The 21,893-nt window shown below is 43.0% G+C and overlaps 3 protein-coding genes across 5 annotated transcripts in view; 2 read left to right on the forward strand and 1 right to left on the reverse strand.

The window, feature by feature from the left end:
* LOC147433567 (E3 ubiquitin-protein ligase RGLG3-like) overlaps positions 1–21,893 on the forward strand; it is a 252,302-nt gene that overhangs the window by 43,425 nt on the left and 186,984 nt on the right. The gene's annotated exons all lie outside the window — the stretch shown is intronic.
* Positions 5,663–7,668, forward strand: LOC147433568 (uncharacterized). The gene is made up of 2 exons (XM_086489745.1): positions 5,663–5,981; positions 6,073–7,668. Exons 1-2 carry the CDS (start codon positions 5,794–5,796, stop codon positions 6,749–6,751), a joined length of 867 nt encoding a protein of 288 aa, XP_086345871.1. The 5' UTR covers positions 5,663–5,793; the 3' UTR covers positions 6,752–7,668.
* Positions 9,392–10,702, reverse strand: LOC147433569 (uncharacterized). The gene is made up of 2 exons (XM_086489746.1): positions 10,252–10,702; positions 9,392–10,163 (listed from the first exon to the last, which is right to left on the reverse strand). The coding sequence occupies exons 1-2, from the start codon at positions 10,654–10,656 to the stop codon at positions 10,023–10,025; spliced, it is 546 nt and encodes a 181-aa protein (XP_086345872.1). The 5' UTR covers positions 10,657–10,702; the 3' UTR covers positions 9,392–10,022.

The following is a 21,893-nucleotide window of genomic DNA, read 5'->3' on the forward strand; positions in this document are numbered from 1 at the left end:
CATAAAACAATAAGAAATCAATTGTTTTTTGGAAGAGTATAAAAAATACCAAAGAATTGAAATTGAATTTACTTTACCTTGACGATTAAAAATGTAGAAGATCAATTATTTAAAAAAGTTACAAAAAAAAGTAAATAGTTGCATATACATTGTGCCACATTGGCACTTACGAAAGTTTTGACAAAACATTTTTTTATCTAATCCTCGTCGTCGTCCAGAGGCACGTATGTTGGATCACTTTGACTCTACATAAACCCAAACCAAATTGAACAATTATCCATAGCTCAAAACAATTGATACAAAATTACTTGTTTAAACTTATCGCTTGTAGTGCAACCGCCGCGTCAAATTGCTCGCGAGAGATGTGGTTGTTTTCAAACAACCATCGCCAAGTATCAAATTCTGTATGTTGCTCCCGATACTTGATCGTCTCTCTGGTTGGTCGAGAGAGAGTGACATTTTTCTAAGTTAGCAATAACAATACCAAATTATCAATGACAATCTTTATAATCAACGATCGACGTTATAATTCAAATAATATTACATAATTATCCTTCCAAGCTCCCTTGCCTCTTGAGCCATAGTGCGTGGGAGTTTGTCTTGCGCGGGCCTCGCGTTGTTGTCTATATGATGAGCCCGTCGTAGCTTGATCGCTCTTCTCTTGAATTGCCCACTCCCACTCCGCGTCTGCCATGTTGCCACTGCGGTAACTCCTGTCTGGATCTCTGACCTGATTGGCTGCTGCGCGTCGCACACTAAACTGCTTGTTTTTTTAGAAATGTCTTTATGTAGCCCTCCAACCATTGTTGTGAAAAACATTGATCAGGGGCGTTTGGAAATCTAGCTAACAGAGTGTCCTCAATGTACCGTGCATGATCGGGCAGTTGGTCTCTGAACTTTATAAAAAAAATATTATATGTTGAATGTATAAGAATTTGTAGATGGCGTCAAAATACCCTGCCCTGTGCTGTGCCGAAATCACCCTCCCCGCCATATTTAACCCTGTAGTAGCGCCCATGCTTGTCTGACACGGGTGCATCGATATCCTCGTCCTCTGCATCAGGGGTAGCACGCTCTCAAAGCGGGGACTCCGTTCTCCTGCCACTACCAAAACATGCAAAACCACAAGATCCGTCGCCGCTTCGTCTCTCACGATGCTCGCAGCCCTGAGACGAGCGTTGACGAGCGCTGGCAGAGGAAGTCCGTCGATGATGTCCTGGCGAAGTCGGAGTGGAATGGAGTGACGTAGGACCCTATGATGCCATGTGAGTAGGACCCTGCGATGCAAGGGGAGTAGGAGGCTGTGATGGAATAGGAGTAGGACGACAGGAAGGGAGAGTAGAGGGAGGTGCCATCGGTGCGAGGCTCGTAGGTAAGGAGTCCCTCTCTGACTCCCCCATGGTTTAGTTTACGGAGAAATGCCGTAGGTCGCAAGCTGCTGCGGAGTGTAGCGGCCAAACAAATCCTCCATCGAACCGAGGTACTGCTCTCGTAAAGAGATAGCCCACTGTAAGTCAGATCTACGACCGGTGGAGGAATTTGACAAGGGTAGGTGTAGGATGGCCATGCCTGCAAATAACAAAAAAAAACCTATGACACTCATGGTTTATGGTTAACTACGTAAAAACATTATTTATTTCTTTGCTTGTTCTCACCGAATCAAGACTCGGGTCCACTAGAGGCGATGTCCACCCCGGGTGGGAGCCCACCTGAGATGTGAACCAACCAAAAGAAGAGCCAGCTGGCTGCTCCTCACTAGTTGGTCCGTTGTCTGACATCTACAAAAGAGCAATATAAGATTAAGCTTTCCACCCTACTCACTCATTGAAATATACGTACACAAGTATATTACCACACAAACACGTAGATACATATACATACTAGTAGACCTAAGTAGAGGCTAGTAGTGCCAAAGGTCAACTGCACCTCTTTAGATATCATCGCAGTTTCAACCGTGGTAAAACCAAAGGTATGTTGCAGTAATCCATGCATGAGTGGATCAATGACTGCAACACCACGATTAAAAAAGGACTATACCCAAAAGGAAGCGTCTAACCTTCGGATGCTATGCTCCCGTACTTAGTGCCTACATACATGCATAAACAGATATATATGTTCACACACATATATATTAAGGTTGTAAATGTAGCCATCGTTTTGTGTTGGCTGCACCTAAATTCAACGTTTAAGTGATCAATTGATCGTAACATTACAATTCTCTCCCAGAGGATATATATATTAGCACACAAACATGTAGATACATACACATACTAGTAGACCTAAGCAGAGGCTAGTAGTGCCAAAGGTCAACTGCACTTCTTTAGATATCATCGCAGTTTCAACCGTGGTAAAACCAAAGATACATTGCGGTAATCCATGCATGAGTGGATCAATGACCGCAACGCCACGATTAAAAAAAGACTATACCCAAGAGGAAGCGTTTAACCTTCGGATGCTATGCTCTCGTACTTAGTGCCTACATACATGCATAAACAGATATATATGTACACACATATATATGTTTAGGATGTAAATGTAGCCCTCTCTCCCTCCCTCTCTTTCCCTCTCTACCTACTCTCTCTCTTTCCCTATCCCTTTTCCCCTCTATCTCCCTCTCTTTCCCTATCCCTATTTCTCTCCCTCTATCTACTCTCTCTCTTTCCCTCTCTCCCTCTCTATCTATCTCTCCCTCTTTCCCTATCACTCTCTCCCTCTATCCCTATCCCTATCCCTTTCCCTCTCTCCCTATCACTCTCTCCCTCTATCCCTATCCCTATCTCTTTTCCTCTCCCCCCCCCCCCCCCCCCCCCCTCTCTCTCTCTCTCTCTCTCTCTCTCTCTCTCTCTCTCTCTCTCTCTGTCTCTTTCTCTCCCTATTTCTATCTCCCTCTTTCTATCTCTCCCTCTTTTCCTAACGTGGACTCCCTCTATCCCTATCCCTATCTCTTTCCCTCTCTCTCTCTCTCTCTCTCTCTCTCTCTCTCTCTTTCCCTATTTTGCTATCTCTCTCTCTCTCTCTCTCTCTCTCTCTCTCTATTTATCTACCTCTATCCCTCTTTCTCTCTCACTCTCTTTATCTATTTCTCTCCCTCTTTATCTATTTCTCTCTTTCTCTATCTAACATTTACCTCTCTTTATCTAATATTTCTCCCCTTCTCTCACTCTCTTTATCTATTTATCTCCCTCTCCTTAAATCTCTCTCTCTCTCTCTCTCTCTCTCTCTCTCTCATTTAACACTATCCAAACACTCATTTCCAAAACGTGCGTGACAAATCAATCATTTCCAAATGTGCGTAGCAAAGCAACCATTTTCAAACGTGCTTAGCAAAACAAACATTTCAAACAAGCCGTGCGAAACAACCATTTCCTAATGAACGAGGTATGTTATAATGGATTCTTTATTTTCTCTATTTTTTTAAATTTATGTGTATGTGTGTGTGTGTGTGTGTGTGTGTGTGTGTGTGTAGTAGTAGTAGTAGAAAACAAAAGGGGAAGAGGGAGGATGTGCTTTTGTGTTTACCTCTTCTTTGTAGAGCAGTTGAGCTTCGAATAGGTTGAGCGTCCAAAGAAGATGGCGGAATACCCCCTTGCCGAAACTTGGATGAAACCCTCTTCGACAAAACTTGAGAAGCTTGGAGAAGGAGAGAGGGGGAAGGGAGAGGTGGCAGGGGTGGGGGTGGGGAGGCTTGTTGAAGGAGAGAGAGGGTAGGGAGATGGAGGGTGGGGGAGGGGGAAGCTTGGGAGCGATGGCAAAGAGCAAGAACGCAGGGTATGCCGCAAAAACGCGGCATACTCTGCCTTCTTTTCTTTTTTATGTGCCAGTTATTATCGCGCCTATTACCACGCTGATTACCGCCCATATTACCGCAACCAGTCAATTCAAACAAATACATGCGAATCCGAGGTTGTGGGGGGGGGGGGGGGGGGGGGGGAGGGGGGTGTACAAACCACCCCCCCTACCCTTAGCTATACATTATTTCATTTTTTAGCCTTTTGAGTTTTTTGATAAAGATTTTTAATTTTTTATCGATACTTTATTTTGTAGTACTTTTAAATGTTTATTAATTAAATTTTTTAAAATCTCTTTTAGTTAATTTTTTTTAAAACACTCATTGTCATTTATTCCTTTTGACTTTAACTATATGTAATTTTTCTAATGGAATTAAGTGTTTTTCTAATTATTTATTTTTTAGAACACATGACTAAATTAACAACCTTTCGCGTGTGCACGACATCGACTGGGATGATCGTGGTCCTCCTGGAGGCCCAGACCGAGATCATTGGCTCAAGGAAAAACTACCTTGTCCTTGCGCCAAGTGCAAAAGGGCAATTCCTCGCTTGAGGCGCATTGCTTTGGAGCACGTGGAGATGAAGGGCTTTGGCATCCTCGAAAAAGCGCTTGGAGAGATGATAGCACGACTCACCTGTTGCTTGAGGAGGTGCCCCATTGGTCAGTGTTCGATGGTGGTGCACCAGCGCGCAAGGCCAAACGACAGAGGCAAGAGCGATTGGGTGATTTGGGTGCATTGCATGGTGATCTTGTCATTGGCTCTACGTCGGTAGCTCCTACGGCGTCTTCGTTGCACTTTGAGGTAGAGGATGAGTGCATGTTTGATATGTGTGAGGAGTTACTAGCTCATGAGTGTGACGTGTGCGAAGAGGATTGTCAGCCCTGCACTAAACGGACTGCCGAAACGGAGGATAGATTGATGACGAGGATCCGAACACCTCTTTACGACGGTGCACGGTACTCGGTGCTCCGAGCATCGTTGGAAGTACTCAACTTGCAAGCAAAATTCGGTTGGAGTAATGCAAGTGTCGATGCACTACTTCTATAAGTATGGAATGTGGCTTTTATATACTCTCTCCCTCTCTTTTTATGGTGTCGTCTTCTAGGAATTATACTAATACGCATGTTTGTTGTAGTTTCATGGGCAAAATGTTGCCAGCTGATCACCACATGCCTCCAGATCGTCGACAAGTTAGATCGTATGTCACTGCACTTGGAATGGAGTATGAGCACTTCCATGCGTGCATCAACGATTGCATGCTATACCGGAATGAGCATGCACATGCTACCTCATGTCCCGTGTGCGGGGAGGCACGATACAAGACAGGTGTGAGCGGGGCACACTACCCCGCAAGGTATTAAGAATTTTTCTATTAATTCCTCGTATCCAACACATGTTTAAAAGCAGGTCTATCGTGGAGCTTCTCCTGTGGCAAGCAAAGCATCGTTCAAATGATGGAATGATGCGTGTCCTTGCCGATTCACCTACATGGAGGCACATCGAAACTCAACGGCGAGAGTTTGGGTTGGAACCTCGACACTTGAGGCTTGGGTTAGCAAGTGATGGTGTCAACCCCTTCGGCACTAGGTCTACTTCATGGAGCACTTAGCCTGTGGTGATCGTCAACTACAATATTTCACCATGGGGGACAACCAAGAAGGGCAATATACTTCTTTCCTTGCTTGTGCCAGGGAAGTACAAAGTGTCAAATATTGACATTTACCTCGAGCCCCTCATTGAGGAGTTGGAGGAGTTATGGAGAGGCATTCCTATTGTCGATGTCTCACTTGCAAAGGGGGGGAGAGAGGCTTAAGTGAGGGGAATCCTTATGTGGACTATGCACGACTATCCTGGGCTTGGAGATATTTTTGGTAACCCCCTGTCTGCTATCTCTCTTTCCCTCATTCCCTCTCTCCCTTTAGATCCTTTTAGCTCACTTTAGTTCACTCATCTCTCTAACCATATGATATGTATGCAGGGTTGTCCACATCGGGCCACAATGCATGTCCTACTTGCGGGCCATCGTTGGTGATGGAGAGGCTCGATTCTTTGCGCAAGGTAATCTATCCAAACAACCATCATTTCTTACAAGGGCATATCAAGCACAAGGCTTCATGCTGCCGGTGAGTATGTGTATATGTTGGGACAAGAAAGTCAGGGATGCTATTTTCAAATTAGGAGAGCTAGTAAGGTACACTACAAGACTCCACTCAACTACACCTTTTTTATGTACACAATAATTTGAACTAGCACTTAGTGTATCCTTGTGTGTTTTTTTGCAGATTTGTGAGCTCCAAGGAAATCAAAATAAATGATATCTCTACTGCTCAAACACTTGCAACAGAAACTGTGTGTGCCATTGAAGATGCATTTCCTCGATCGGTCCTTCTTAGTCAAATTCACCTCTTGGTTCACGTGGTGGAGGAGATAGCTATGTGTGGAGTAGTGCATGTACAATGGATGTTCTTCTTAGAGAGGTTTTTAAAGACTCTCAAAGATTTTGTGCGGCTATGGTCTCAACCAGAGGCATGTATGGCCGAAGGGTGGATTGTTCAAGAGGCATTTGTTTACATATCAGAGTATTTGGCACAAGCATATCCTTCAATGCCTCGCATGTGGTCAGATGAGAAAGATTCAAGGATGACTTTATACTTGACAAGTGGAAAGGGGAAACTACTTAACATGGATATGAATCTATCCCGAGTGGTCAATAACTTTTGCATTCTCAATGCAAAGATTATGACCAAGTGGGTGGACTTGTGGACAATGGCAAAGTCCAGGCGTTTGCAAGAGAGGGAAGCATGGAAACAAGCACATGGAGGAAGGAGGGCACCTCCAGTGCCGAGACACCTTGCATGTTTCCTAGATCTCATTAGTGCAGAGTGGATTCATGAGAGAATGACCGAGGCAAAAGCGCGCGGAGAAGACATCACCAACAACAAAGAATGGGAGTATGCATGAGGCTGCGTACCAAAGATAGAGTACTCATATACCTAAACCATATTGTCTCGCTATTTCTTGAAATTATCTTTAGTATGTATTTGATAAATTAATATATTTTTCTATTTTGTAGTGCCTTTTCTTTAACTCTATGTGGTCAAAAGGTTGTCACTTTCATTCGCGCCACATTGACGAGCATAGAACCACCATGGATTGTGCCATCATGGGCAACTTTGACACAGACGGTGATCAATGAAGCCAAGTACTGCGGAACTATTGAAAGGATACTAAAGGTTAATTTTAAAACCTTTCATAGCTTCATCTTCGAGTGCAAGTGGTTTGCAAATGTGTCTAAACGACATGAGAATGGCCTCTACATGGTCGACTCTAGTGTGTATCACACAGGCAGGTATGACAATTTAGTTTTATCACGCAATTGTGAGCAGGTGAGTGACATGTAACTTTTTTATTCTTATTTACTTGTTGTAGCATTAGTTATACCAATGTTACTCACTTTGAGCTTCTATTTTATAGGTCATCTATATCCCAACAATCCACCAACCAAAACTTTGGTTTGTAATTCCCGTAACACCTCGGGGAAGAACCATTTTTTCCACTAATGAAGTGGAGACTATCTTCGACCCTCTTCCACCTCCGACTTTGAATGAGGTGGAAACAGAGGAGAGGGAGGTCGATGAATCAAGTCCGGCGGCAGCAAGTCTTAGCGAAGATGATTGTCATGATGATGAAGATGATGAGATGGAGGATGACGAACTCGAAGATGATGAAGCTGACAATGCATCCACAAACCATAAGTCTGTTTCTCTCTTTATTGATTTAGGAGCCATGGGCTTAGAATTGGATGATGCTTCATGTGGAGATCTTTTGGAAGATGATTCATAAACATTTTGCAGTTATGAAGTTTTTTGATCGTGTAATCCATCCACCTCTCTCTCCCTCCTCTTCCTCTCTTTAGATTTGAGAATATGCTCAATTATGTTAATCAATTGACAATGATTATTTTAGCTGTAACCAAGGGTAATCTTAGGCTGGGTTTAGACGAGGCTGGAGGAACAAAGGCTTTCTGCAGGTTTACCGCCGCCTCGTCTGAACGATGTTAGAAAAAGAAGAGCGAAAAACAGAGAGAGGTGGGAGAAGCCAGCAGCTCTTACGAGGGGGGGGGGGGGGGGGGGGGGGGAGGGGGATGCTGAAAGAAAAATGGCGGGCCCGGAGGAAGATGACAGCTGCTGTAGCAAATAGGCTTTTGCCACCCAACTTAGACGCCCATGTGGGAAGCATTTTCGCCGCAGCGTCTGAACCGGGCCTTATATCCCCCGCCTCCTTCTCCCCCCTCTTTCTCTCTCTCTCTCTCTCTCTCTCTCTCTCTTTCTTTCTCTTCTTTTTTATATTTGAAAATTATATACAATACACTTTTATTTTTATTGAGAGGAGGGAAACACCAAAATTTGAATATTGGGAGGGGGAGGGAGGGAGTTAATCAAGAGTTTGAAAGTTTAGGCACTAAATTTGGGCAACGGATATAACGACGATAATGAGCGCGGTAATAACAACGGTAATAATAGCGGATAAAGTCGCGGTAATACTTTAAACACAAAAAAAAACCCACCCTCCTCTCTATTGTTTCTCTCATTGAATTTACACCTTCTCTCTACAAAACGCGATAAAATAGCGCGGTAAACACTTGGAGATTTTCATAGTGTTACACTCGATGTATGACCAACCTCTAAATCCAAGCATGCCAACCATGCACCATTATGTGCATGTATACATCCCACTTTATAGTCACATGCTATTCTCTATAACCACATGCTATTTGACCCTTTTCCCACATGTGATAAATCACTATCTAGCATTAAATGCCACCTTCCTCTCTGATCCTATATAAGTCCATATTGCTTAGCTTGTATTTTTCTCTTGATCTTAATCAATCAAGCGAGTCTATTTTAATTGAGTGTTCTTAATTGCTCCTAATTATTATGAAACTCTCACTACCATGAATGCAACTAATCTTTATCCACCTTAATCAATCAAACCTTACATACAACTTGAGTGCCCCTTTGGGGTTTATTTAGTGCCCTAAGTGGCCACAATCCCTTTAAGTGGGCCTTTCCCCCCAAAAGCAAGAGACTTCAACCTCCAATATGCTCGTAACTTGGCAAAGCTAGTGGGAGATTGCTTTCAAGCGGTGATCGGTAAGTACTTACAATTTTTGAATTATTCAAATTTTGAAACCGCTCCGCGTTTGGGGATGAATGCGTTCATAAAAGATGTGTGGACGGAACATAGTGGTGGACTTCATGACGACATCATGAGCTTGTCGATATCCAAGAATTCAAAGCTTCTCTTTGAAAACCTAATGGAAAAGAACTTAGCTGGCAATCCCTACTCCAAACGCCAACCCCATTAGGAAAAATATGAACCCGAAATGGACCTTGTAAAAGCAACGTCCAATCATATTTCAATCACATAAAGGGAAGGACATGGATAACCCATATCTATGTACTTGAAAACTATATCATATAACATATGTATGAAAAGAGCGGGGCAATGCGACCCAAATGCACTATTGTCCGACATCATCACCCATGCAATATCCTTTATTATCATTAGGTGTTCTTATAGTGTGACCAACAATAGTGCTTCCCTAAATGAACGCAAGAAGCCCAACACAACACTTTAAATAAACAGATTGTGATTTTATAATTGCCAATTTACAACACTAGGAGAAGAAGGCAAGAGGGGCTGCCTTCATAATGCACAGCTCGATCGTGAGCCGGTAACCATTAGCTTATAAAGTCATTCATGAAACTTTGTTCAAGAGCGCCTCTACAGCTCCTCCATGATCATTCCCGGCTAGGAGGCCTGGGCCCCTTTCGCTATTTTTTTTTGTCCAGCCAGTTGGAATATATTGCAGCCTTGATCAAATGACATTCGCCCTCATCAAAATATGACTGAAATTAATATTAACTTGCCCTGGCCGCTGCAATTGGATCAGAGAAGAAAGCAACGGATGATCCAGCTCTGATATGATATGCAATATATATCACCACGTCAATGGTTTTGGTTATATTTCGGCCTGTTAGGTCTCGTGGCAAAGCAACGTATGCCGGTTGCCGGTGGAATGTAGCCGTTAGACGACCGTTGACAAAAAAATCAATACGCGGAGCTGACGCGCATGCGCGAACCCTCAACTTCGCATCCCAAAAGCATTGCCTTAACGACTGCACTACGTGCACTCATGTACAAATGTACAAAGGTTATGGCGCACACGTCAATATTCACTACTCAAACTTTTAGTAATACCCTTCTTTCGTTGTCGGGCACGATCAAACACAGCTGTGTATCCTTCAGAATTGGAAGAGGCTTCTAAATTCCAAGCGCCAAACTTGGGAAAAGAGACATGCCTAATTCGCTGCAAATTTAATGTTCCAACACAAACAAGTGCACAGTAAGAACTCACACAGAATCTCTCAGCAGTGATGCCAAATAATGATTCAAACCTTGGGCTCAGAGTGCGAACAATTAGTATCATCAATATCCGCGTCCAATAAATCCTCAGTGCATAGTGTCCCAGCCGGTACGCCCGTGCCCTCAGCAGCGCCCTGGGGCATTTGGCTGATCACTAGCTGGCGGCCGGTAGCTGCCTGCTGCATGAAGCCTGCGCCTGCGTGGGGGAATGATGATATGTAGTTGTAATCTTTCACGTTGTAAACTCGACTTGAGACACGACAGCGGGCCCCATGGCGCAGCGGCAGTGCCCTTGAAGCTGCTGCTGGGGATATTGGAACACTCACTGATTGCTCAGGTTGAGTACCACCTTGCAGCTTCCACTTTGCTTCTGCGCCGCCATCTCCATATAATCTGTGTCTACCTATTAAAGATTTGTTAGAAGAAGAATTACTCATGGGAGCTTCTAAGTAAGAGCACAATGGGCTGTAATACTCTATTAAACAGCAAGCACTTTATAGTGCGAGAACTAGATCCACGGAGAAAAATGCAGGGCTCACCGACCGTCATTTAATCCGGGTTGAAGGTGATGACGCGGAATTGACTTTATGATTCCGAGTGGACTCAGTGGATCCACTGAATTCTGGAAGGTGATGGCAGTTGACTTCTAAATTGTCCCGACTCCCAATTAGTTCCAACTTTCAACCTCCAAGTTGAATCAACTGAGAGTCTGAGACGAGAGAGAGAGAGAGAGAGAGAGAGAAGAAGAAGAAGGACAAGAATATATATGTATATATATATATAATATTTTGGAGAGATACCTACAACTTGAAATTACAAGTCGCACACCCAACCCCCGAATGGTGGAGCCAACCCCCGAATGGTGGAGGCACCCCAACCCTTAAGCTGAGGCACCCCAACCCTTAAGCTGAGGTCATCCCGACCGGATACGGTTAGCCAAACATGGGAAACCCACCTAAGGGCTAGAACATGTCTTCGAGCAGTCAAGGGGTGTTGAACCCACCACCTTCGAGTTCATAGGCTATGACTACTGATCTAGCACTCGTTTTGACAAAAAGAGAAATTTTAATGTCCTAGAACGTTCCAACTAAATCAAACACTCCTTAAATGACCTAGGTCCTAGGAACAATCCCAAGAGAGTTGAGACTCAAAGATCACGCAATTCTCAGAACTGGACTAACTTTTTTATTTACATTGAGATAACTGGAACTTAGAGAGATACTCCATTCAAGGGATCCCACTGGGGTAACCAATATACCATATTGAGATAATTGTGTGTGTGTGAGAGAGAGAGAGAGAGAGAGAGAGAGAGAGAGAGAGAAAGAGAGAGAGAGAGATTCAAGACAAAGGTCATAAGCAAGGATTAGTGAACAAGGCCCAATGGCACGGTCACATGGACAACATGTAAGACTGGGGTTCTCTTTAGGCCAAAAGCTATAAGTATAGAGGTGAGTGGATTGGGAGGAGTGTCACCCGTGAAGGGGATCGGAGAGAACCACAGACGGAGAGTGAGAGAGAGAAGGAGACACAGGACACACAGATCTGGGTGGGGAGACTCAAAGAGTGAGCAACCCCCTATACACTTATGCTATGTATAAGTTATACAAGTCAGTGGACGCCCAGACTCTGGGCGGCCGGGCAAGGCACAGGCACCTATACCCCAACAACCTCCCACTTAAAGGCGACTGTGCCTTTAAGCAAGAGAACCTAATCTAAAGACTACAAAAGGCGAGAGAAAACCGCTCTCAACCGATGCCCACTGGCTGGCTGTGATCGTGTGCATCCGGCTGTCCTCCTGTGTAAGTCCATACACCACCAGACGTACCGCACACGTACTGCAAGTATGTACGCAATACCTGCATATCTCCCTCGTGCACTATGCCATCATCAATCAACAAACGACTGACAACCCCAACTGCAAATGCTCCCACTGTAGCTGCGATATCCGGTCTCAAGATCAGCATCTCATACATGAGACCACCGAATGCCGATGCAATGCTAGCGGGCCCTGCTAGCTCTACGGAGCATGCATCAACATATATATCCCTGGCAATAGGCATCTCTGACTGACAAGGCGTGTGAGCCACATGCATTTCCTGACTGTCCGCAAAAGACGCATCAACCTGTCGTGCAACCTCAGAGCAAACCAGCTGCTCTAGGTGTCTGCTGGAAGACATATCCTTCACAACTATATCCCCATGCTCACTGTCGAGCATAGAAAGGAATGACTGCATAATTGCTGACATCTCAGCCTCCTCTGCAATCATCTACTGCAAACATGACCACTCAATCTGCTGTGACTCACTAGAGCTCTCATGCTCAACTCCTTATGCATAGACTTCTTGCACAACTTCCTCTTGTCGTGACTCACTAGAGCAAGACCGCTCTACCTGTCTATCTTGCATAGAAGTATCTCGCACAGCTGACTCTCTGCTTTGCTCAGTCACTAGCAAAGCATGCATGTCTGACTCTGTCACCTCTCTGTGTGACTGCTCAAGTCGTGCCCCAACTGTGTGCACAACAAACTCACTACTCTGCACTCCATGCAAAGCACCCTGCAACCCATGAGCAAAAGAGACTGTCCGGGTCTCTCGCTCTCTGTATGGCTGTAACAAGATTGAGACTCGACCATCTTGCACCAGTACTACATGCAATGGGTACCATTTGCCAACTCTAGCACCTCTCACAATCACTAGCGAACCCAAATTCAACGCAAAAGATCGCTCAAGTAGCGATACCCGACATCCACTATCCCTGAGCTGACCAACGGAGATCAAACTCATTGTCAAATCTAGCACATGACGCACATCTTTGAGCACGTACGATGCACCGCTCGGTAATGACAGTCTCACATCTCCTGAACCAACAATCTCATGCAGTGACCCATCTGCCAATCGCACACTACCATGCACTCTGCTAGAATAGCTATTGAACCAGTCACGATACGGAGTGACATGAAAAGTAGCGTCCCTGTCTAGCACCCACTGCAAAAGAAGTGCACTATCCTCAGATGTCAAAAAATCAGGAGTAATACAGGAAGCAAATGTGACCTCACTGTCACTAGGGTACTCAGACAATGTATCTGATCCTGCAACTGTCAAGTCAACGGAGCCTATAACATCTACTACATCCTTGAGACTAGCTTGTCTCCTGTGCTATCTCATACGACGAAAGCATCGCCGTCTAATGTGCCCTGTGTGACCACAATGCCAACCTCTCAAGTGTCGACACGAACGAGAACGCCGTCTCTCATGAGTCATTGTCCTAGACTCGAAAGTCTCACACATATTGACTACTATAAGTGAATGTCAAAAATAACCAAGAGCTGTAAGTCTCCTCTAGGTATGGTAGCAATGAAATGCACTCAACTAATCCAAAAGAAGCAACCTGCAACAACGAGAAAATGCTCTCCGAAAAAGAGCTCACTAGCACCTACAATGCTCATGCGAATCCATACATAAAATCTCTCGTAGTAGTGTAACCACACTGTGCTCCACAAATGGCAATAATGCAAATCCCAAATGCCAAGTGTACCAGGCTCCTGTAGAGTAAACCAAGCTCCTGTATGGCTGTAAAATATGGCTACAAATCAGTCCCAAAAAAACCCCAAAATTCAGCTCTTAAACAGCTGCATAAACAAGTCACAAACGTGTCCCAGATCAGCCTACAACTGAGCCATACATGGACACCTGCAAAGAGGAAACAATGGCTGAAAATTCAGCGCCCAAATAAGCCCTCAAACCTGCCTGTAAACTTGTAAACCTGAAGCTGAAACCTGTTGAAAAATCTCAAGCCATTAGTGCTCGAATCCGGCTACCTAGCTCGTAGCCACACAAGCATATATCACAATATTCACTCATGTGAGTGTGCCAAGATAACTGTACGCCTGTCAAACCGTGCGCTAATCACCAAGACCACACTGTGCGGTATCGATGCATACACACACACAAATCTCCCACCTGCAGAGAACACCGCACGCAAATGCTGAGTGCAACCCGCAATCTCTACCTAGATCGCATAAATGATGCGCATAAAACTCCTGGGAAAATTTCACCAGAGTTTCGACGCACAATGGCTATCAACACAAAATAACCATTGTCCTGCAAGCTCAATACAATGAGCAATCAATGCGCATCAAACTACACTCAACATACATGCATAAGCTCTGCAAACCTGTGTCCAACAAATGCTCACAAAGAGTACCACAGGTGACCATACATGTCATTCACAACCAACCTCTGCACTTGCTCACAAGATCTACTGCTCACTACATAAGCATACATAGAGCATCACCCGCTCAAAGACCATGTATGCAAGCCACAACACTGCAGAAGAACCACTCAACTGCAACTGGCAACACCTGTGGGAGTACTAGACTCAACCTGTACTTGGGAGTCAAACCCGATCTTGTAAAACCTCATATGTGCCTGCTACCTGCAGTGTGCACGGGTAAGCTGTCTGCAGCAAAGAAAACAACAGAGCCCAAAACTGTCCTGAAAAACAGTCTCTATGTTTTTAATTTCAGACCCACCTGCACTCCGAATCAGAAAACAATTTCTTCTACAAAGTCGTAGAGCTTGAAGCCAGCTCCGTTTTGAACAAAAAAGTTTTGGAATTGGAGCTTTGTAGCTCAAGTTATGAGCAAAACAGTAGACTACTATCAAACTGCCAAAAACTGAACGACTTTCTTCTGTGCTTCTTTGAGCTTATAGAAAGGCTCAAACTCACTTCCCACCTCGATGCGTGAGCTGAATGTATCAATCTCACAATGCTTCCATGTATATGGAAGCTCCAAGCTCAATCTGTCGCCGATGTATTGCAAAGCTTGCCGAGAAGAGGGAAGATGCTGTACACAGTGGGCTGGATCTGTAGAGGAATTGTGGACTGATCTATGAGCACTAGGAAGCTCCTGAGAGCTCTCCTGCAAGACTCTGTATGGCTGTCCACAAGCCTCCTCTATTTCTTTGCTCAGATCTGTGACCTCTCCGCCATAGCCGACGAGTTCATCGCGAAACCGTCCATCTACGCTCTCACACCTGTCGCTCTGATACAAATTGAAGGGGATCGGAGAGCACCACAGACGGAGAGTGAGAGAAAGAAGGAGACACACGACACACAGATATGGGTGGGGAGACTCAAAGAGTGAGCAAACCCCCATACACTTATGCTATGTATAAGGTATACAAGTCAGTGGGCGCCCAGACTCTGGGCGGCCGGGCAAGGCACAGGCGCCTATACCCCAACAACTCGTTACCCTACAAGGCCTTCGGCCTTTTAATGGTATCAAAGTAAGCGTGGTATTTTTTGGACACTCATTCGCACAACTGTTGCTTTTGCATGGCGGTCGTGAAGGGCTGCTTAGACACGAGCAAGAGAGGACGGTGAGGTGCATGGATTGCAGTGGCTATGGCTCCGAACAAGGTCACCTGCTGCTCTGAACAAATTTTGTTTCATGACCAAGACAAATCGGCATCCATAGCGCGTGCTATGAGCGTTTCTTTCTCTCTTCTTGTGCTACCGTGAGCTCCTCATACCATAGCTCAAGCTCCTTTCTACACCTTCGGTGCCCCTTGGTGTTTATTTAGTGGCCAAAGTGGCCACAACCCCTTTACGTGGGCCTTTCCCACAAGCAAGAGGACTTCAACCTCACATATGCTCGTAACTTGGCAAAGCTAGTCAGAAATTGCTTTCAAGCGGTGATCGCTAAGTAATTACATTCAAAAATTTAATTTTTGAATTGTTCAAATTTTGAAATTGCTTGCGTTTGGGGACGAATGCGTTCATGACAAATGTGTGGACTGAAGTTAGTGGTCGATTTCATGAAAACATCATGAGTTTGTTGATATCCAAGAATTCAAAGCTCTTCTTTGAAAACCTAGTGGAGAAGAACTTAGCACTTTGATGACCAATGACATGTCACAAAATCCAAGTGTGGCCAATCAAAGAGCCGAAAAACGGAGGACCACCACCCAGTGATAGGGTCCAAAAGACATGATCATGAATGAAGGACTTAAAGTCACCGCTATACAAAGGTGAGGACCGCGAGATGAACAAAGACGATATGAATATGTTTTTGCACAAGTGGATTGATGTCCATCATCAACGTGTAACTCTATATGTATTCCATTCTCTTGAAACAAAGTTAGCACTTGAAGGCAAGGCTTATAAGTGGTGGATGTTGTTGAAGCTAAACCAAAAGTGTACAACCTGGTAGCGATTTCAAGTTACATTTTAAAAGGAGTTCCTCCCCAGCAATGAGGGTGACAAGGACTGACAAGTTTGGGATGAGTGCTTCATGCATATGTCATCTCTAACTAACTATATTTCTTGATATAGAGAAGTGATTCTCAAGCCGGATAATCTCAAAGATTTTCACCATGTGTGGGGATTCCTATGAGGATTACAACAAGAAGTTAAAGCAAAGACTACTCACTTGCATCATGAGACTTTGAAAGATGCTATTTTTGAAGCATTATTTTATGATGCGGATGAGAAAGGCAACGAGATAAGCGCCCTACAACAGATAACGATAATTATCTTGCAACAACAACCATAAACAATAAGACTTTGTCAAATGATCAAGAGGGTTACAAAGAAGGCTAAGGGCCCTCAAGGTTCTTTCTATACGGATAGATTTTGCCAAAGCAAAGAAGAATACTTTATGGTTCATCCGACAAGCATACAAAGCAGAATTGTCCTTTGACTAAAAGAACAAAGTAGTATAAGGTTCAAGACAATGACAAAGAGACAGTAAAAGATAAGGACAAATCTCTCGATACACTATCCAATCACTGCAGTTAAATCTGTCTTCTAGAGTACTATCCTTCTTTTGATTAAAAAGAAGTCAAATACTTCATGGAGAAGCACAAGGTTGAATGAAACCCTGGTCAAGAAGTTGAGTAAGTTTCTCTCTGAGTTCCACAAGCTTAAGTACCGACATCTTGTATGGTCTTTGAGCAATTGGTTGAGCTTTTGGAATAAGCTCTTTTGTATGATCAACTTCATGCTAATTGGATGATAACTTTGAAAGTTCAAGAAATAAAATTTGATAAACCACTCATGTTCAGGTGTTTTTGACTTATTCTTAGTTAGGTTAAGCTTTACATCATAAACCGTCTCATTCTTTCTGTTGCTTTTTAGTAACTTAGTGAAGTTCACAAGCTGAAGCTTAGGTTGTCCTTGCTTCTCGGTAATGGTAACCCTAGAGCTATGCTCATTTATAAAACTCAATGGAGCATTTTACAATGTAAGTGAGCATCATTCGGCTTAAGCCAGTCCATCCCCAAAATTCCATCATAGATTCTTGTAGGTAAGACCCTAAAATGAGTTTTTTTAAAAAACCATACAAGGAAAAATTTAAGTCACCCAATGAAGTAGAAGATTCCTCCCCTAATTATAGCTAATTCTACTGTAAGATGAGTATCATGATATTTAGATAATAGGATGAGGTTTCTAATGCATCTAGGAGAGATGAAAAAATGTGTACTCTCGAACCAATCAATAAGGTGAAATGTTTACCTTGATACTCTAATGGGGTTTAAATTATTAAAAATTATTCATTAATTCCCGGATGTTTGATTGCAACATGAACATATGTATTTGCTTGCTTTTTGTCACCTCAACTACCTTGAACTTAGCCGACTTGAGCTCTTCCTTGAGGTTATTGGTTTCCTCTTATTCCTCCTAGACCAGGTGGTCAATTAATATTATTACCATTGTTGATGTTGTTGGGTAGTCCATTCCTCACAAAAGATGGATTACTTGGTCTAAAAATTCTTTTACTTTGAGGTGGTATTTGACTCTGGTTGAATTTTTACTAAGCAACATCTAGCATTAGGAAGAGGATGGGATGTAGGAGGGCCTCTTTATTTGCCATTAGCTTATGGAGGTGATTAACATTTTGACGAATAGGTGTATGCCATGTGTGCAAGAATGGTGGGTGTGTAAGAGATGTGTAAGAGTGGTCAAAGGATACACTCTTTTCCCCAAAAAGGAGATGGACAATTTTAAGATTTTTGGCCCTCCATAACTCTCACATATGATCTCCGATTTGAGCAAAGATCATAGGTGTGCAATCTACATGTTGAGCTCTTTCCATAGATATGCTACATGATATGGTTTTACCCACTAGATTTTAAATTCCATTTTGGGGGGAAACTTTGAATTCAAATAAACTAGCCGTTTTTCTTGTTTGAATTCAAAAGTTATCCTTTAATTACTTTCTTAATACTAAAGGTTTGACTTTCTTAAACTGCCAAATAAAGAGGCCCTCCTAGATCCCATTCTCTTCCTAATGTCTTGATCTAAAGTTCCTAAAATTCTGATTTGGGGTTTTGTTCATGGATGTATAATTATTTGTTGCTATTGTAAAGCGTGAGTCATTAAATGGACAATCCTTGAATTGTTGATTGTGATCAAGGCAAGTGTAGCAAAGGCGATCTTGCTTAGCCTTCATACACAACAAGTTCTCCCTTCTTTGTTGTGAATTTACAGGTTTGGGTTCATCGTTAGGACAAGATCTCTTGATCTCACGGATAGGAGAAGAATCTGGTTTTTGCTTCCCATCAATACATAGTTTAATTTCAATGGGTTTACTCGCATCAAGGACATCTATAAAATTTTTAATTCAAAGACTCTGAAGTTCATTCTTCATAGGCTTGTTAAACCTAACACAAATCATGCAACTTTGACTTCTTGAGTCATCCTAGCTTGAGCATACTTGACAAAGGTCAAGAAATATTAATAGTGGACTCTAAGTCTCTGGTCCCTTGCGTGTAATCAAGAAAATCATTCATGCAATTAGAGTGGTATACCTTATTCTAATAATTCTTCTTTGATTGTGCTTTAAGATAAGCCCAATTCATCACAATGATCTTTTAACTAATGCTTGACCGCCTTTTCAAGTTTGAACTCGACAACAATGGCCTTGTTCTCAAAGGACAAATAAGCTAAGAGAAAGTAATCATTCATACGCTCAATCCAATCCTTAAGAACCTTGCCTGCATCTTTGCTTTATGCACTGAAGTTCCTAGATTGAGACTTGCAAAGCATAGCATTGATGTCATTATCAATGATCCTCAGTTTGGGTACAATTGGAACATTGGCATTAGCAATCACTCTATTTCCTCTTGAATGCATGATTAATTATTGCACCATATCAAATTAAGATCATTCTTAGCTATCGGGTTCAACGTCTATTGGGGAGTTGAAGTCGTTTGAACTTCAAAAGGGACCAGACATTACTTTGTTCCAAACTCCCACATATCATGGGGATTACATGTAGATGCCCAACCCGAACATCGCATGCAAATACCTGTTAGATATATGACTGATCCACAACTTTGTGTTAAGGAAAACTTCAAGAAAGCGAGATCTAGGTGTAAAGATATAATCTTTATGTTAACCTATCTTTGGTACGCTGGGAGCGTACTCCTCCCATGGATCTATGCAAGAATTACATAATCTATACTTTTGTATAATTTCACTATACATCAGAGTTATGGGAGTGATAACATAAGGAAGGAGCTCTTAATGCCCGACCATGGAGTTTAAACCATGAGCCGGGGACTACATCCAAAGGTACGTAGAAACTAGTGCCACACCTGAATGTGTATGATTGGAAGCATATTGAAGAAAATGACCAAGTGGAGGGTGAATATATGTGTACACCACATTGCGGATATATATATATAAGACAAAAGAATGAAAAAAGAGAATCTTTAAATGTCCCATCTAAATGAAATAGGCAAACCATGAATTAATGCATAACAAAATCTTGGTATACCATAACTTCAAAATATAAATGACTAAGTAAATGCACTAAACCCTGTGTGGGATCGACCAGTCTACCCATTCACATCCACCCCTACTATGGATAGAGAGAATTTCACTTCACTATGAGCGAGTCTATACACCTCCAACTTATCTGAGCCAAACATAAGCGAGGGTGACTGCTTCACCTTTCTCCATGAACTCGAGCTCGAAAAGGATTCAAAATACCAAGAGTTGGTAATATTTTTCCCAATATTGGGGCTCGTCTCACTATCAAGGACTTTACCCTACAATGTTTCAAAGGAGCAATAAACAAAAGCCCTTGGTTGTATTGCATGGGAGGAGTTCACATCTTAGACAATCCATATTGGAGAAGAGCACTAGGGATAGACGTCTTTGTGTTTCATAAGCAAAGTTGTTGCTCTTTACCCCCACCTATATAGCACATCACCTATTAGAGTATGATTTTTAGCCTCAATTTTAGTGGCCCGTTGTATACTTTTGCTCATCTCTTGAAGAAATTTGTGATTTGAAAGTAACTTCACCAACTATGTGCTCCACTTTGGCACTACCATCACTTGAAATAATGTGGCATGTGGAGTTACTTGTTGGCACTATTTGCATGCATTAACGGGGCATTCGTATATGTATGAACATCGTGTTTCATGGAAGGTCAATAAACACCTAGTCATTTAAGTTGTTTAAGCATTTAATCTTTTTGCAAAACGAAGACGTGATATTCTTGTGATCTTGACTCGAATATGCTAGTTGTCATGAGGTTCTATGCACAATGACAGTATTACCTCTTGTGTTTTTTTAATATAATCTCCATGTTAGCAGTTGATACATGGAAGCTTGATTATTTAATTGAGTGCATAGTGCAAATGATGTGTGCGTGGAGTGTGGCGCAATGCGTGCGCGCAGAAAGGGAGAAGTAAGATCATCTTGTATGGGTGAAGCAATCTCAAGAATGTGTATGAGGAGCTCCTTATTCTTTTAGGTATAAGAAGAATAAGGAATGTGTGGTCAGTGGGTGGGTGTCTGGCCATGGGTAGAGGTGCAATGCCTTCACCCCAACAAACTCCCACTTAAAGGAGATGCGCCGATAAGTGAGTGCTACTAAATTACTAGCATGTACAAAAAACCACGTTAGAGACTCTCTCAACCTACAGCCACTTGCTCAGTCAATTGATCTACATGCAGCAGTATCAACTCTAGTGATAGGCGAGTGTGCATATCCATGTTACATGTAAATCCCACAGACAACTTTGTATGGTCTACAAAACTCTACTATGCATCATGCTAGTGTCAGTCATCCTACGACTGGCAATCCCTGCTGCTGCAAATGTTTTCACTACAACTTCTAGATTGGTCCTCGACAACTGATAGGTCGTACATGAGATGCCCAACCATTGATAAAGTCTACACAAGCCTAGTTGTCATGGCCTCCACTATGCTATGTGCATGTACTACATCATCAAAACTGCTCATCGCATATGGATGTGTCATGACCGTCACTAGGGTGGCTACGTCTTTCTCATAGGCGGAACCATGTGTCCTTGCATCAACTCATTAGCCTCCAGCATGAGCATATCAAAGAACTCCATGTATATCATCTCTACTTGTGTCTCTAAGGAATAGATCCTCTCTACCTCTGCATGCACAGACTCTGACAACACATGTTATGTCTCACTAGAGTACTATCACTCTACCTCTGTCTCTAGAGATTCTACTAGCACCTATGCATAGCTAAATGTTCAGTCTCATGAGAATGGTGGAGCTCACCCATGAAAGAGACATGTCTCGTCTCTCGCTCAATGCATGCCAACAACAAAACCAAGACCATGTTTTCTCGTACCTCTGACACATGCATATGATATACCAAGTCACTATGGGCTCCCTT

Source organism: Adiantum capillus-veneris, chromosome 19, assembly GCF_014529385.1.
Source record: "Adiantum capillus-veneris isolate H3 chromosome 19, ASM1452938v2, whole genome shotgun sequence".
Classification (NCBI taxonomy): Eukaryota; Viridiplantae; Streptophyta; class Polypodiopsida; order Polypodiales; family Pteridaceae; genus Adiantum; species Adiantum capillus-veneris.

Bases quoted from the DNA above. Each gene is read 5' to 3' on its own strand.
- LOC147433569 (XM_086489746.1), bottom strand. From the start codon at position 10,656: ATGAGTAATTCTTCTTCTAACAAATCTTTAATAGGTAGACACAGATTA. The intron at 10,164-10,251 runs GTTTGAATCATT...TTAAATTTGCAG, and splicing joins GTTCGCACTCTGAGCCCAAG to CGAATTAGGCATGTCTCTTT.
- LOC147433568 (XM_086489745.1), top strand. From the start codon at position 5,794: ATGTCCTACTTGCGGGCCATCGTTGGTGATGGAGAGGCTCGATTCTTT. The intron at 5,982-6,072 runs GTACACTACAAG...GTTTTTTTGCAG, and splicing joins AAATTAGGAGAGCTAGTAAG to ATTTGTGAGCTCCAAGGAAA.